The sequence below is a fragment of the Eschrichtius robustus genome, chromosome 19 (genome assembly GCF_028021215.1).
Source record: "Eschrichtius robustus isolate mEscRob2 chromosome 19, mEscRob2.pri, whole genome shotgun sequence".
Classification (NCBI taxonomy): domain Eukaryota; kingdom Metazoa; phylum Chordata; class Mammalia; order Artiodactyla; family Eschrichtiidae; genus Eschrichtius; species Eschrichtius robustus.
The window spans coordinates 18,158,898-18,176,512 of record NC_090842.1 but is presented as its reverse complement, the minus strand read 5'-3'; the positions used below and the strand labels follow the sequence as shown (position 1 = coordinate 18,176,512).

The 17,615-nt window shown below is 40.2% G+C and overlaps 1 protein-coding gene and 1 pseudogene across 1 annotated transcript in view; one reads left to right on the top strand and one right to left on the bottom strand.

Annotated features, from left to right (window-relative positions):
* SNTB2 (syntrophin beta 2) overlaps positions 1-17,615 on the top strand; it is a 100,480-nt gene that overhangs the window by 75,270 nt on the left and 7,595 nt on the right. Inside the window, exons 5-6 of the mRNA XM_068527353.1 lie at positions 4,925-5,121; positions 16,587-16,771. Of these exons, the coding sequence (XP_068383454.1) occupies positions 4,925-5,121; positions 16,587-16,771 (382 nt within the window). The remainder of the gene's footprint in view (positions 1-4,924; positions 5,122-16,586; positions 16,772-17,615) is intronic.
* On the bottom strand, positions 11,260-16,031 carry LOC137753523 (ferritin heavy chain pseudogene; annotated as a pseudogene).

Sequence of the window (17,615 nt, the reverse complement as noted above, 5' to 3'; positions counted from 1 at the left end):
TGTCCCTCTGGTGATTGTATCTGTTACCATAGCTTGAAATATCTCTTATACACTGACAACTCCCAAATTTATATCTCCAGACAGAATCACAGACTTATATTCTGACTGCCTATTTAACACATCATTTGCATATTTATGATAACTAGGAAGCACACTCTGTAGCAAAAGTAACATAAAATAATAAAATAGATGTTTATTTCTTTCTTATGTAAAAGAAAACAGCCGTCCTTAGCAAGAGGCTTCTACCCTTCAAGGTTGCTTCATGGCTCAAGATGGTTACTGGAAGCTTTAGCCATCATATCCAAATTGTAGGCAGGAGGAAGAAGAGGAAAAGAACAGAAGGGGCACATAGCTGCTGCCTTGTTCTCCAGTTGTGGGGCTTTTCTGGTAATCCTACCCATTAACAGCTTGCAATTCATTGGACATCTCTTTCTTCAAAGAAGTTTGGGAAATACTCTTTTATCTGTGCATGTTGTCATTCGGGATAAAGGCAGCTTTCTATTTTTTTAGGAAGAATGAGAGAATGAATATTGAATAGGCAAGTAGAGTTTTAAGAGTTCTTTGTGGGGATTTCTGTGGTGGTGCAGTGGTGAAGAATCTGCCTGCCAGTGCAGGGGACACGGTTTCAATCCCTGGTCCAGGAAGATCCCACATGCTGCGGAGCAACTAAGCGCGTATGCCACAACTACTAAGCCTGCGCTCTAGAGCCCACGAGCCACGACTACTGAGCCCTTTTGCCACAACTACTGAAGCCCGCATGCCTAGAGCCCGTGCTCCGCAACAAGAGAAGCCTTCACAATGAGAAGCCCACGCACTGCAACAAAGAGTGGCCCCCGTTCACCACAACTAGAGAAAGCCCACGCACACAGCAACGAAGACCCAATGCAGCCAAAAATAAAATTAATTAATTAATTAATTTTTAAAAAAATTGATCTCTTAAAAAAAAAAGTTCTTTGTGTATTTTGGATACAGTCCTTTACCAGGTATATGTTTTCATAAATTTTCTTCTACTTTGTGGCTTGTCTTTTCATCCTCTTAACAGTGTTTTTCAAAGAGCAAATGTTTTTAATTAATGAAGTCCAACTTAATCATTTTTTTCCTTTATGGATCATGCTTTTGGTGTTGTATCTTTTTAGATTACTTAGATTTTCTGTTAAAATGTCTTCTTGGGCTTCCCTGGTGGCGCAACAGTTAAGAATCTGCCTGCCAAGGCAGGGGGCACGGGTTCGAGCCCTGGCCCGGGAAGATCCCACATGCCGCGGAGCAACTAAGCCCGTGTGCCACAACTACTGAGCCTGTGTTCTAGAGCTCGTGAGCCACAACTACTGAACCTGCATGCCACAACTACTGAAGCCCGCATGCCTAGAGCTGTGCTCCACAACAAGAGAAGCCACCGCAATGAGAAGCCCGTGTACCGCAACGAAGAGTAACCCCCGCTCGCTGCAACCAGAGAAAGCCCATGCGCAGCAACAAAGACCCAACGCAGCCTAAAATAAAATAAATTTATATTAAAAAAAAAGTCTTCTTGAAGTTTTACATTTAATGTAATGTTTTACTATTACATTTTACGTTTAGCTCTAAGATCTATTTTGAGTTAATTTTTGGGAAGAGTGTAAGGTCTTCCAAAACAGAAAGCACCAGACCCAGATGAGTTCACTGGTGAATTCTACCAAACATTTAAGGAAGAGATTCCCTACAGTCTCTTTCAAAGGATTGAAGCAGAGGGAATACTTCCTAACTCATTCTATGAGACTAGCATTATGCTAATACCAAAACCAGACAGAGACATTATAAGAAAAATACAGAGCAATATCTCTCATGAACATAGATGTAAAAATCCTCAAAACAATACTATCAAATCTAATCCAAAAAAGTATAAAAAGAATTATACATCACAACCAAGTGGGATTTATTTTAGATATGCAAGACTGGTTCAACATTTGAAAATCAATTTGCGTAGGGACTTCCCTGGCGGTCCAGTGGTTAAGACTCCACACTTCCACTGCAGGGGGCACGGGTTTGATCCCTGGTCAGGGAACTAAGATCCCACATGCTGCATGGCATGACCACCCCACCACAAAAAAAAAGAAAAGAAAAGAAAATGAATTTGTGTAATCCATCACGTCAACAAGCTGAAGAAGAAAAATCGTATCATATCAGGAGATACAGGAAAAGCATTTGACAAAATGCAACACCCATTCATGATTAAAACTTTCAGTAAACTAAGAATAAATGGGAACATCCTCAACTTGATAATGACTACCTACAAAAAATCTACAGCTAACATCGTACTTAATGATGAGAAACACAAAGCTTTTCCACTAAGATCAGGCCCAAGGCAAGGATGTTCCCCTCTTGCCACTCCTTTCAACATCATACTGGAAGTCCTTGCTAATGCAGTAAGGCAAGAAAAGGAAGTAAAAGGTATACAGATTGAAAAGGAAGACATAAAACTATCTTTGTTCTCAGAAGACATGATCATCTATATAGAAAATTGAAAAGAATTGGCAAAAAACTCCTGGAACTAATAAGCTCTTATGGCATGGTTGCAGGATACAAGGTCAGTGGACAAAAGTCAATTGCTTTCCTATATACTAACAATGAACAAGTGGAATGTGAAATTAAAAACACAATGCCATTTACATTAGCACCCCCCAAAATGAAATACTTAAATATAAATCTAACAAAATGTGTTCAAGATCTATATGAGGAAAACTCCAAAACTCTGATGAACAAAATCAAAGAAGAACTAAATAAATAGATATTCCATGTTCATGGATAGGAAGACAATATTTTCAAGACGTCAGTTTTTCCCAAATTGATCTATAGATTCAATGCAATCCCAGTCAGAATTTTAGCAAGTTATTTTATGGATATTGACAAACTGATTCTAAAGTTTATATGGAGAGGCAAAAGACCCAGAATAACCAACACAAAATTGAAGAACAAAGTTGGAGGACTGATGTTACCCACCTTCAAGACTTACTATAAAGCTGCAGTAATCGAGACAGTGTAGTGTTGATGAAAGAACAGAAATATATAGATCAGTGAAACAGAATAGAGAGCTCAGAAATAGACCCCTGTAAATATCATCAGCTAATCTTTGACAAAGGAGCAAAGGCACTACAATGGAACAAATATAGTCTTTTTCAACGAATTGTGCTAGAACAACTAGATATCCACATGTAAAAAAATTTTGCCCTTCACCAGAATTAACTCAAAATGGATCATAGACCTAAGTGTAAATTGCAAAACTATAAAACTCCTAGATGGTAACAGGAGAAAACCTAGATGACCTTGGGTATTGTAATGGCTTTTTTAGATACAACACCAAAGACATGATTTATGAAAGAAATAATTAATAAGCTGGACTTCATTAAAACTAAAAATTTCTGTTCTGTGAAAGACAGTGTCAAAGAATTAGAAGAGAAGGCACAGACTAGGAAAAAATATTCGCAAAAGACACATCAGATAAATGTTATCCAAAATAATACAAAGAGCTATTGAAGCTCAACAGTAAGAAAACAAACAACTTGGGAATTCCCTGGCCGTCCAGTGGTTAGGACTCCATGTTTCCACTGCGGGGAGCATGGGTTCGATCCCTGGTCGGGGAACTAAGATCCTGCAAGCCATGGGGCACAGGCCAAAGAAAAAAAAAAAAGAAAACAAACAACTTCATTAAAAAATGGGCCAAGGACAACATGAATAGACGCCCCACCAAAGAAAATATACAGATCACAAATAAGAATATGAAAATATGTTTCACGTAATATATCATCAGGGAAATGCAAATTAAAACAACGAGATACCACTACACACTTATTAGGATAGCCAGTATCCGGTACACTGACAACACCAAACACTGGCGAGGATATGGAGCAACAGGAACTCTCATACAATGCTGGTGGGAATGCAAAATGGTACAGCCACTTTGACAGAGTTTGGTGGTTTCTTACAAACATTTTCTTACCATACAACCCAGAAATTCCACTCCTTGGTTTACCCAAAGGAGTTGAAAAATTATATTAAAAAAAAAACCTATACAAAGATGTTTATAGCCACTTTATTCTTTTTTTTTTAATTGATGTATAGTTGATTTGCAATGTGTTAGTTTCTGGTATACTCAGCTTTATTCTTAATTGCCAAAACTTGGAAGCAACCAAGGCATCCTTCAGTAGGTGAATGGATAAATAAACTGTGGTAGACCCAGACAATTCAGCACTAAAAAAAAATGAGCTATCAAGCCTGAAAAGACATGGAGGAAACTTGAATGCATATTACTAAGTGAATGAAGCCAATCTGACAAGGCTTTATACTGTGACATTTTGGAAAAAACACGACTATGGAGATAATAAAAAGATGAGTGGTTGTAGGGAGAGGGACGATGAATAGGCAGTGCACCGAGGATTTTCAGAGCAATGAAAATTCTCTGTATATTATAGTGATGGTTACATGTCTTTATATATTTGTCAAAACCTATAGAATACACAACACCAAGAGTGAACCCTAAATTAGACTCTGGACTTTGAGTGATTGTGATGTGTTGGTATAGGTTTATCCTTGGCAAAAAAGTGCCATGCTGGCGATACTGATAATGGGGGAGGATACGCGTGTGTGGGGGCCTATTTCTTTATCAAAATTGAATCTTCTTTTGATACGCGTGGCCTCTTGGGAGCATAAAAAAAGCTAATGGGAAACTGGGGCCTTGGGCCATCCAGCCTAGTGTTCTGCCTGTGACACCAGGGGTCATTTTATGGGAAAACAGAATGGTATCTACTTCAAAGACTATAATCTTGTTTTGAAATATACTTATCTAAAAACTGCTGATGGCTTTTATAATTTTCTGCTTATTAATCAGCATAAATTGCTGACATTTTCCTCTGACAGTGCATTAATTACTTTTGATCTTTGTTTGTGGTTCTAGGTTGGTTCATTCTGGCTCCGGATGTCGATCACCCTCACTTGGATCTGACCTTACGTTTGCTACCAGGACAGGCTCTCGGCAGGGCATTGAGATGCATCTCTTCCGGGTGGAGACGCATCGGGATCTATCGACCTGGACCCGGATACTTGTTCAGGGTTGCCATGCTGCTGCTGAGCTGATCAAGGAAGTCTCTCTAGGTACAGATCCTAGCATTTCATTTCTAATAGTAATTAAATGGAACTGTTATACTTTATTTTAAAGTAAAAACCGTTATCCTGTATGCCAGACTTAAAAATGTTCTGAAATAAGGTACCTTAAAGTGATCACGATGGAAAGAAACTGGGTTTCTCTGTTTCAGTAGCAAAGTTTTCATGAGCTTTTTATGTGGCTCTGAACACATTTACAACACTCTCTGTACAACATGGTAGTTTTACTGTTCATTATTTAAATCTTTATAGTGTAAGGACTCATTTACTAAATACTAGGTGCATTGACCCTCTAGTTAAGAAGATTTGGAACATGGATAGACACCCTTAAAAATATGAGCATCTGGCAAAGCTTATAGCTGTAGAAAAATAAAGAGAATTTGGAATAGGAGTCTCTTTTCCAAAGTTTGAAAATGTGTTGCCCAGTAGGTACTGAAATAAGCATCTAAAGGAAGTAAGCCTCATGGTCTCTTTCCATTGTTGAAGCGCCCTCTTGTGGCTTGTCTATATGAATTTGGAAGTATGGTTTCATACATGTATATTTGTGTATATGGTTATGTATAGATATTTCCAGATTGCTTTTCATTTTAACAAGAACAGAGAGTAGTCAAAATGAAGACACAGTTACAGTTTCTAATATGGTTTTTTTTTTTTTTTAAATAGCATTTACTTTTTTTTTTTTAACTTTTGCGTTTATTTATTTATTTATTTATGGCTGTGTTGGGTCTTCGTTTCTGTGCGAGGGCTTTCTCTAGTTGCGGCAAGTGGGGGCCACTCTTCATCGCGGTGCGCGGGCCTCTCACTGTCATGGCCTCTCTTGTTGCGGAGCACAAGCTCCAGACGCGCAGGCTCAGTAAATTGTGGCTCACGGGCCTAGTTGCTCCGCAGCATGTGGGATCTTCCCAGACCAGGGCTCGAACCCATGTCCCCTGCATTGGCAGGCAGATTCTCAACCACTGCGCCACCAGGGAAGCCCCTCTAATATGGTTTTAGTTACTTTGAATATCTTGATTGCAAGTTGGTTTACTTAGTTTTGCTCCTGTTTTCTATGTATTTTATTTTATAAACCTAGTTTTACAAAATTTATACAAAAAGAGAAAATGTTTTGAGAGCAGAATGTCTTGTGATTTATATTCCTTTCCATTGCTTTTGGAAAGTTAGGGATCTCCATGGCTTTAGAACCGCCTGGGCAGCATTTCCATGGGTCATCTTCTAACACTGGCACAAGGACAGCTTTTTCAATGTTGTCAAAGTAGCACAATTCTTCAACTATTTAGGACCTACTCTATATTTTCCTCACAACCACAATGATGATTCAAGCAATGACACCAATGCCTAGATCCCACCTTGGATTTTGACCAAAGCCACCACATCAGCAGTGTCTTTCTCACTGGTCTGTCTCCTACCCATTTTCTCTATGGAGTGGTTGGTCACCACATTAAGGACTGTGGGGCTCTGGTTTTTGTCTTGGCCTCAGAATGTGCTTTCTGGGACGGGGAAATCCTCAGTTGGAAAGTCTGGATTCTCTGTGTTCCTGTGTGGAGTCCCAGGGGTCAGGCCAGCACACTTATCGCTGGCATATGGGGTCACCATAATCTTCTTCAAGGATCCTGAGAGATATGCTTCCCAAAACAAAGAGTGCAACGTGGCTTTTTAACACTTTTTAGTTTCGTGTTGTTTCTTTGGTATCTGGCAGCTAAACTTCATATTACAGGAAACCAAAATCTATTCAGTCCTTGGCTCACAGTTGTTTAAATACAGATGGCTTGAGGAGAGGGAGAATAAGGACCACCTGGTTCCCTATATTTTTAAACGGACAAAAGAACACAATTTTTGGTAACTTTGAACTTTTTTGTTCTCATTCACAGCTCTATCTTAATATTACCTTGGTAATACTTTCATTTCCACAATTCAGAGCAATTGATGTACTTATGAATCACTTACTCTGCATTTAGAGCTGTGCCAGAAATATTAAACTGGCTGAAAGTAAACTGCTTTGATGAGAACCAGAATTTCTTTAAAATGTGTTTGTGTGTGTGTGCGCGTACATGCGTGCATGCATGTACTCATGCGTGTAGGCACTTAGTCTGTTATGTCTTAACATGATGTCTATGCTTAGTGTACACATACATGTATGTGCACATACATGCATGAGCCAGCATGTCCTTCAGATGCATGTTATCACCTTCTGTTAAACTATTGGGAGATTCAGAAAGGTTTATTTAAAACTATATTTGAGGCACATCGTACTACATATTCAGGTGTTTATGGTCTAAAGAAAGTCAGGAAGTTGACAAAAAGAAATCAGTTGAGCTTTTTTTTGTCTCTTATGTGTTTGGTTATAGTTTACGCATTTAGAAGAATTTCAATGACTACTTGTAAGGTTTGACTAGTGAATGCCATACATTATCTTTATAATGTGCATTTAGTTTTAAGCCTTTATTAGATTATACTTAGAGTAGAATTGATCAGTAATCCTTCTGGTACACAAGGACTTTTTCCTTCTAGCAAATATAACTTTAAGATGACTAGGCAGAGAATGCAGTTAACACGCTCAGGTACATAAAACCATTTTCCATTTGTCACAGGAATTGAAAATATGAAAATACATACACTTTAGTGTGTGTAGTTGTTTGAACTTTAATAAGTATGCTTTTAAAAGCTTAATTTCATCATAACAATTACCCAAGCTGTTAAAGTTTTTAAATCATACATGAACTTCATGAAGATACTTTATATCTCTGTAGCTTGGTGATATGAAGAATAAGAAGTAGAAGATATCAGTAGGAGTTGCATTAAAAAATATGCAGAGAATGTGCAAGAGGAGAAGAAAAATGGGCATTTTAAAGTATTTAGAGTGTTAGCATATATGAAAAACGTTTCCTTTAACCATGTTGTTCTCAATTTCATAGAAATTCTCTTGAAACCCTTTTTGTTCCTCTACTCAACAAATATTGATTGAGTATATACTCTGCTTTTACTGACTATACTAAAATAAATAAGGTAGGTGTAGCCCCTTCCTTTGAAGTAGGAAAGACAGAAACAAAAAGAACAATAAGTACATGTTGGAGTTGTTATAAGTCTTAAATGAGACACATGTGTCATCTAACCCTAACACACAACTCTGTAAGGCAAGTTTTATTACCTCCATTTTCAAGATAAAGGAATTTGGGTTAGTGTGGCTGGAACTTGAACTGGGATCTTTTCAAAATGCAGTGTCTTAAGCCCCTGCGTTTCCTCCTCTAAATGACTTATTCTTATGGGCAGATTAAATTCCTGGAGGACATATACATTATCAGTTTCTCTTAATTCATTAAATCAACAAATGCTTAGTGTTTAATTGTTTACAAAGTGCTATGCTTTGTGATGAGAGAAATAGAAACAAATAAGACCTGCTTCATGCCTTTGACCAAATAGCTATAAGAAAGGAACACAGCGTCATGTTCTTCTTTAACTCTTGAGTGTGATTAGCCCACTGATTATACTTGATGGGCTGGCTTTTCCATGCAGTAACAGAGAATGCTACCTCAACCTTTCTTTGAGAGCATCCTGGGCAGCCCACTCAAAGCCCACCCTGCAAAACCCACTCTCTTCTGGGTTGTTCTGGAAGGCCCAGAGGAGCCCAGGGTGACACAGCTCTGCAGCCGCTAAAGGGTCTTACTGGAAACATTGGAGCCCCCAGAGCCCTCCTACCAAGTAACTGGCCCCAGAGCAGCAGAAACAGGACTTGCAGCATAGACTTACTTTGACATTAGAGTCCTTTTTTAAAAATTAATTAATTAATTAATTTTTGGCTGCATCAGGTCTTAGTTGCAGCACGCGGGATCTTTCGTTGCAGCGTGGCATGCAGGCTCTAGAGTGCGTGGGCTCAGTAGTTGTGGCACCGGGGCTTAGTTGCCCCGCGGCATGTGGGATCTTAGTTCCCCGACCAGGGATCGAACCTGTGTCCCATGCATTGGAAGGCGGATTCTTAACCACTGGACCACAAGGGAAGTCCTAACATTAGAGTCTTTGTTCTTCATGATACATTGGTAATCATCAGCAGTCTCTCATTTTAAAAGACACAAAGTAGAAAACATAGATTGTATTTACCAGTATTCATCTTGGTGTAACAATGAGATTTATTATTATTTATTATTAGTTAATGAGCCTTTTTTTCCTCTTAGCTTTATTAAATTTTTTACTATTAGGGAACTACTTAAAGTACTTAAGTAGGGAACTACTTAAATCTTTAATATACGTAATTACACTCAACGATATCCCCATGGTCTGAAAAAGCCAATGTCCCTGCCACTTAGCAGATTGTGAAGTAGTAGCCAGAGCAGTAGAAGGAAAACCAGGGCAGGTGAGGACAGTAAGTGTCACGGAAGCCTAAGGAAGAGGATTTCAAGGAGAGGAATAGCCAGTAGGGTTAAATGTATCAGTTGGATGGTTTAGGCTGGAATTAAGAGAAACTGCCCGCTAAAATTAGATTAAACATTTAAGAAATGTATTTTAGATAGAAGAGAGAGAGCAAGCGTAAAGGGGGTGGGGGTGGGCCTTCTCTTCCCAGTCATAGGTTCATATGCACACCCTGGACCAATGCAGTCACCAGGAGAAAGCTGTGCTCTGACTGGCCCAGAGGCTATCTTCCCTTGAAGTTGAGGTCGTCCTTCCCTGAAACACATTAGGAGAGACTAGAAACCTGAATAAAATTGGAGTTTGGCTGTAAAGGAATAATGGAGAAATAAAATCTGGGTAGACAGCCAACAATGAGTCCTACAAGTATCAAGGCAAGAGCTAAAGACATGGGTCAGATTTAGGTACATGGAAATAATTGGCGCCCTTGGAGAGAGATGCTTAGGGGTGTGATGGCACTGGCAGCTTGCAGAGGGCTGAGGGTTGAATGGAAGGTGAACCATGGATAAACTGAGTGTAGACAGCTCTTTTAAGACGTTTTGCTGTGAAGAAGAGGGGAGGGGAGTGGTAGAAAGAGGAGGGTAAAGAGTTGAGTAGTGGCATTTCTTATAATAATGAGAGAGACCTGAACATCTAAAAAAGGTAATGGAAGGGATCTGACTTAGAGGGAGGTGTTGAAAATGCAAAAGGAAGAAGGAATAATCAACCTTGGGCAGTTTCTGGGATCTGGGATCCCAGTGGATGGGATCCAAAACACAGGTGGGGGGATTGGTCTTAGCCTGGAAGAGGGACAGAGGGGAGAGAGGAGGAATTGGGTGGAGATGTACACCCTTATCTTAGCTGTTGAAGTGGGCATTGCCTTTTATTCCTGAGTAATTTGTGCCAAAGACACCCCCGGCTTTTACTCCATCCCTAACACCAAGTGCAATTGCAGGCTACTTATATGTTGTTTGAATTATTAAAGTTGTATCATACTTGTATAACCTGAAAAACAATTTTTATTTTTTTGCCTAATGAACCATTGATTAGTCCCATACACCAAAACCGTCATTATAAAGAATTTTATAATATAATATTACTGAGAAGCTGGAAAAAATATTAGAATTTTAGTTTGAGGATTTCCTGGGAAGTCTAGGGCTGAAAATAATGGATTGTGCTGGGGCCCAAAGATTGGCCCTCTTTTCCCAATCCCAGTGTCTTATATTTTACCCAATTAAATAAGGTCAGCATAATCATCTAGAATTATACCCCCAAAACAGGTGTTAATGCTCTAGATCAGTAGTTCTCAACCCCAGCTGCACAGTGAAATAGCCTGGAGAGCTTTTTAATAATATCGATACCTAAGGTCTACCTCCATAGATTTTATTTTATCTTATTTTTTTTTTAACATCTTTATTGGAGTATAATTGCTTTACAATGGTGTGTTAGTTTCTGCTTCCTCCATAGACTTTAATTCAGTAGGCTAGGGCATTAAAAGGTCCAAAGGTTTTTTGGAACTTTAATGGGTTGAGAACCGCTACTCTAGATTTTCAAATGAAAAACAGAATAGTTTATATTATTATTATTTGGGGGGGGTACCAAATTACTTTATTTGAAGGAATGGTACTAAGGAAAGAACTTGTAGATGTTTTGGTACAACTTACAGAAAAGGTAAAGGTAACCCACACATGCATGCACTGCCTTGATGACCAGGGAAGTCATCCCCATGGCTACAGGAAGCCAGCCTAAGGCTTAGCTCTCATTATCACTGTTTCCCAGGGTGTGCTTGTCAAAGAGATACTCTGCCATGCCAGATTCGGGGGCCCCCATCTTGCACAAGTTGGTTACCTGGTCACCCAATTCTTTAATGGATTTCACCTCCTCATTCAGGTAATGAGTCTCAATGAAGTCACACAAATGGGGGTCATTTTTGTCAGTGGCCAGTTTGTGCAGTTCCAGTAGTGACGGATTCACACTTTTTTCCAAGTGTAGCGCACATTCCATTGCATTCAGCCCATTCTCCCAGTCATCACGGTCTGGTTTCTTGATATCCTGAAGGAAGATTCCACCACCCCGTTGGTTCTGCAGCTTCATCAGTTTCTCAGCATGTTCCCTCTCCTCACGAGACTGGTGAAGAAAGTATTTGGCAGAGTTCTTCAAAGCCACATCGTCGCGGTCAAAATAGTATGACACGGACAGGTGGACATAGGAGGCGTAGAGCTCCAGGTCGATCTGGAGGCTGATGGCGGCCTCCGAGCCCTGGTGATAGTGCTGGCACACCTGCGAGGGGCACGCGGTCGTCCTGGTGGGCGGCCGAAGAGAGGCGGCGGCGGGGACCTTGGGGCGGTCGGAGGGCGCTGTGAGGTGGTGGCGCGGGCTGGCTCGGAGGGGCCGGCCGGAGCAGGGACGAGCGCCAGGTTCCGTCCAAGCACTGTTGAAGCAGGAAACCGCGGCGACTCTCCGCGAAGACTGCGTCCAGAATCGTTTATATTATTAAGCAGTCAAAACTATGTATTAAAAATAAATGAGTGTGTACGACTCTGAATACACTAAAAACCATTGAGTTTTATACTTGAAATGGGTAAATTGTAGAGTATGTGAATTATGTGTCAATAAAGCTTTTTTTTAAAATACCATGTGACATTCTACATTTTGAGGGAGAAAAGGGAAAAAATTTAGTGAATTCAGTTTAATGAACATTTTAAATAGAATAGCTACTCACTATCCTCAAGTTGTCACAGACTCGTCAGGAAGCAAACAGGGAAATAAGTGTCGGGCATGACAGTGACCGTTGTCATCTGTCCTGGGTTTCGGTGAGGTCCGTGGGGTCACCATGCAGCAGCCCCTTCATTTCTGACAGTCCTTGGGTGCGCTGTGAGCTCACCAGTGGTCCTCCTGGGTCTTCTTCCAAGCAAGCTGGAACCTAGCCCTCCTCAGGGCTTAACTCCTGCAGTCTCCCTCTGTCTCCTCCTCTCCCTCTTCTGAACCTCCATCCTCTGCCTCCATCTGTTTCTAGGGTTCCCCTCAATGCCTCACTCAGTCTTCTGCGCCCCGGCTCTCCCAAGAGTCTGTTTATTTTATTTTAACTTCAAAAAAATTTATACAATTTTAAAAGTTACTTTCCTTTTACAATTATTACAAAATATTGGCTATATTCCCCATGTTGGACAGTACATCCTTGGACCCATCTTACACCCAGTAGTTTGTGCCTGCCACCCCGCGACCCCTATGTGGCCCCCCCACACCTCGGTAACCACTAGTTTGTTCTCTGTATCTGTGAGTCTGCTTTTTTTTTTGTTATATTCACTAGTTTGTTGTATTTTTTAGATTCCACATATAAGTGATACCATACAGTTCAGTAAAGCTATTATTTAAAAAATTAATGGGTACAATAATTGAAACCTTAAAGGTGAAGTCAGAGAATTTTCAAGTGCAGCTTATTCATCATATAAGGTCTCATCAGTGAACTTTGTTTAGAATGCCTGAGCTTGGATGAGTACATGTGGGAAACTCGAGATTCCTGGTTTTATGTGGTTTTATAGGCCTTGCTCCTCTGCTGTCTCCCACCCCACCCCTGATCATCACTTTGTTCCTGATCCCTACCCCAGATTGTGGGTGGGTATTGAAGGTCTTGGGGTGAGAGGGATTAGAGAAGAGATGAGGTTGGCTGTTTTGCATATTACTTGCATATTTTTCCAGAAAACCCTGAAAGTTTATTATTTTCATTTTTAGATGAGTTTAAATTCATGATAACTAATTCTTGTGTACAGTACACACCCAACAAAGAACTTTTTATTAAACCTAACTGAAATAGTACCTCTATTAAGCCTTTTCCAATTCCCCAGAGTTTATCTACTTCCCCCTCCTCTATTCTCCCACAGTATTTTGTCCATTTCTCTATTATAGCACTTACTTCATTCTGCTGTATCCATATTTCCTTTTCTTTCTCACTTGTCTAAACAGGAACCATCTTTTGTTCAGCTCTGTATCTCCCTGCACCTAACACAGTGTCTGACACATAATAAGTCCTCAAAACCATTTTTTTTCCAGTATAGATTGGTTGTGATTACCTGTCTGTCTTCTCTGCTGCCTTATGAGAGCAGAGAATTTTTTAAAAATATGAATAATGAATTAATGAACAAACAAACCAAAAAACTAAAACATAATTCATAATTCCACTGGACAGTTAGTCTTCATGTATGTTTTCAGATTATTCTGAGTCCAGGCTCATGAAGTTGCTTCCCTTATCTTCAGCTCTGCCCACCATCAATCCATGATGTACCCGACACAAGGAGCACAAAGCACCCACTTGTGAGTGCTGACTGTTTATCTCCCTCCCTTGATTACCTCAAAAACTGTAGTTTCTTCCTCTCTTTTAAACTTCAATATTTGATGTCCTATGATTGTCCTTGAATGCTGCTGTTGTATGTCTTTTAATATTTCTAATAACTACCCTGTCAATAAAATTAGTATATTAAATTTCTTACCATTGGGAATTGCCTGGTGGTCCAGTGGTTAGGACTCTGTGCTCCCACTGCAAGGGGCACGGGTTCGATCTCTGGTCTGGGAACTAAGATCGTGCATGACATGAGGCGCAGCCAAAAAAAAAATTTCTTACCACTTCTTATCTCTAAATTGAGGTGGATAATGGATTTATAGCCCTCCAAAAGGATTTTAGTTGAATCAAGACATCAGGATGGGGACTTCCCTGGTGGCGCAGTGGTTAAGAATCCGCCTACCAATGCAGGGGACACGGGTTCGATCCCTGGCCCGGGAAGATCCCACATGCCGCAGAACAACTAAGCCCATGTGCCACAACTGCTGAGCCTATGTGCCACAACTACTGAAGCCTGCGTGCCTAGAGCCCGTGCTCCGCAACAAGAGAAGCCACCGCAATGAGAAGCCATCACACCGCAACAAAGAGTAGCCCCCGCTCGCCACAATTAGTGAAAGCCCACGCGCAGCAGCAAAGACCCAACGCAGCCCAAAATAATAAATAAATAAATAAATTTATTTTTTAAAAAAGACATCAGGATGGTTATAATAAGCCACCTGGACCAGCTCAGAGCTTTGTTCGTGAGGCCCAGATTCTGTCCCATCAGATTAGGGCCACTTCTCATAGGTGCCTGCCCTTCACACACACACACACACACACACACACACACACACACACAAACACACACACACACACATTTTCTCTCTCTCTCTCTCTCTCCCTCCCCCACCCCCCCGCCCCCATTAAAACCAGAGTCAGAGGCTTATTTCTCTTTGGTTCATTACTCCTGAGACCCTCTGAGGGTGAGGCAATCACATTGCCTCAACTGTTTTATCACTATTCAGGGAGAAGCCATTTAACTAAGACTATTAGGCACAACATTTTTATGGCCAGTTCATATTCTCATTCAGAATTATCTGGTATTATAAGTTTTAGACAAACTAAAGTTCTAAACCTAAACCTACTCAGTATGACCTTTACTTCTCCTTTTCAAAGTTGAGGTAATCTTAAACAGTATTCTGTTTTTTTAAAGTAACACACACAGACACTGACACTTGCTTTGCTTTCCTTTCCTTTCCTTCCCTCCTGAGGGGAAACAATCCTAAGCAGAACATTTGAAAAATCTCTTACACAAAAAGCTTGTTGAGGACTAATGGCTTGCCTTTGCTGGCTGTGATGGCCAGATCTCGCTCCACTAGGGACACAGCTGCAGGTGGCAGAAATCCTCGCCCGCCTGCACTGGACCTTCTCCAGCCAGTGCTGTAAGGACTTGGGTGGACCTCATTCTTTGAGCTTTTCTTTTGTAGACTAGAACTGACCCCTCTCTTCTCATCAGACCTCAATACCCTACTAAGCTATAGCTTCAGGGATATTAATAGAATAAAATTCTCTTGAAAACTCTACCCTGGTTGCCTTGATTGGGATCTTTTTGTTCTTCTTCCAAACCCCTCAGCCAGTCATTCAGGGATTATTGCATTGGATTACTTCCACAGGTAGTTAATTTTATCCATGTCCCCCCGACCAGGTTCCTTTTCTGAAGGTAATTAATATTCAAAGTTCACTGTTCAAAACTCTCCTATTCGAGTAGTGCTGAAAAGGGACACTGCCAATATTTGTTATTCCTTTTCCTTATTTCTTGAACATGCCAGCTGCCTTGACTAATTGAGTGTTTTTCATGTCCAGCGCAAGGATACATTGGTCTGAGTATGAGGACTTGCTTGTTTGGGAGCCATTCTTCCTGTTCACAGTGACCAAGCCTCGCTCGACTCTGGTCCTTTAGGTGATTGTAAACTCAGCTCTCAGAGGACTTTGTTAATTCCCATGTCACAGAGGGCCTTTCACTTGTAGCCTCTGTACTGACGACAAAACTGCTCAAGTGTTAGTGAAACAGGGACTTCACCAGTCTTGACAGAAGACATTTGCCAGTCTTGATGATCGTTTTTTTTGGTCCCATCAATTCAGATATATCTTTTGAATTTTATCTTTGATAGGACTGACAGTGTGACTTCGCAAATACCAACCAATCCATGTTACTGCCCCTGAAAGGCGCCTCTGCTGTTTCTCCTTTGGTTGTTCCTCCTTCTTGCCCACTTGAAACCTTCTTCTTACTCCTCACTACCTATCAAGTGTGACCGTTTTTTAGGGCCTTTCTCAAGTCCCATCTCCAGGAAACCTTTCCTTGACTTTGGCCTTATTCAGTTTGGTGTTCAGTCATGTTCTATACCATCTACCTTAAGCAGTTAGGGATTTCATGTCTATGCCTATCGTTTGTGAGGTGTTGAGAGCAGGGACCATACCTCTTACTTCTCCAGCCTACTGTCAACACAAGTATTCACTTGGTACTCACTGAATTGAACTGAATCAGATCAGATGTCAAGGAAAGTTATGGAAATTTTTCCTCATCTCAATCAAGATGTTGACTTGAGTGACCAAGACAAAACTCACTTCAGGATGTTCCAAATAGGTTAGGTATCACACATTCTCAAGAAGATTCTTTTCCCTTTTTAGAAGTCAGGAGAAGCCTTTATCACTTTCTAACTGAAGTAGTAACTTTATTAATGATGTTTTTTCTTGTCTTCAATAGGCTGCACATTAAATGGCCAAGAGGTAAGACTCACTGTCCACTATGAAAGTGGGTTCACTATCTCCAGGGAAAATGGAGGTTCCAGCAGCATATTGTACCGCTACCCCTTCGAAAGGCTGAAAATGTCTGCTGATGATGGCATCAGAAATCTGTATCTGGATTTTGGTGGTCCTGAGGGAGAACTGGTAAGCGTGTTTCTGAAAAACATGTTTATTCTAATAGGTATTCTCTTTCGTCCTTATTGCTTCTTACCTCTTCTATAGAAAATTATGGGCTTACAGACTGATATTCCATTTGGAGCCAGGAAATTCTTCTTCAGTTTTCAAAGATGCATGGGTTTGGTTTTGGGGTTTCATTGTTTTTTTTCTTTTTCCCACATTAGGAAATCATTCCCTTTTTTAAAAGTTTTGTTTGAATTTTAGAAAGAAAAGATAGATAGCCGTTTTAAGAAACAGGCTTTTAACAAATATAAGATACAAAATACTAAACCTGGCAAACTTTAATAAATGAATTCTATCCATTGATATTATCAGCAATTTGTTGGGATAAGAGTTAAAAGTAATAAAGCGACAGTTGCTACAGAAATTCTGCTGATCAGAAAAAAAAGATATGGAGATATGTACATACAGCCATCATCTTTTTTGACTTCCTTGTCCTTTAAAGGAAATATCGACAGGAATTCATGAGTCCCCTTGGAGAACTAGAGAAGTGTGTCAAGTGTACTTCAGAAATCAGAAATCATGATAAAGAAGTCAAAGTCATGCCTTTTCTCTCTTATCAGTATTGAGCCAGTAGTTCAAGTCTTGTCTTATACGTGAAATCTTATGTCCATTGACACAGTCACGATAGGTGTAAATTTGGAAAACAGAATCTTGAAATTTTAGAACTGAAACAGATCTTAGGGATAATGAAGTTCAAACTCCAAATGAGAAAACTGTGGCTAGAAATCTTATTTTAAATGATGAACCTTTAGGAAACTATGGATAGCCATGGACTTCAAAAGCCTGTTCATCTGGTGTCAGCTGTCCA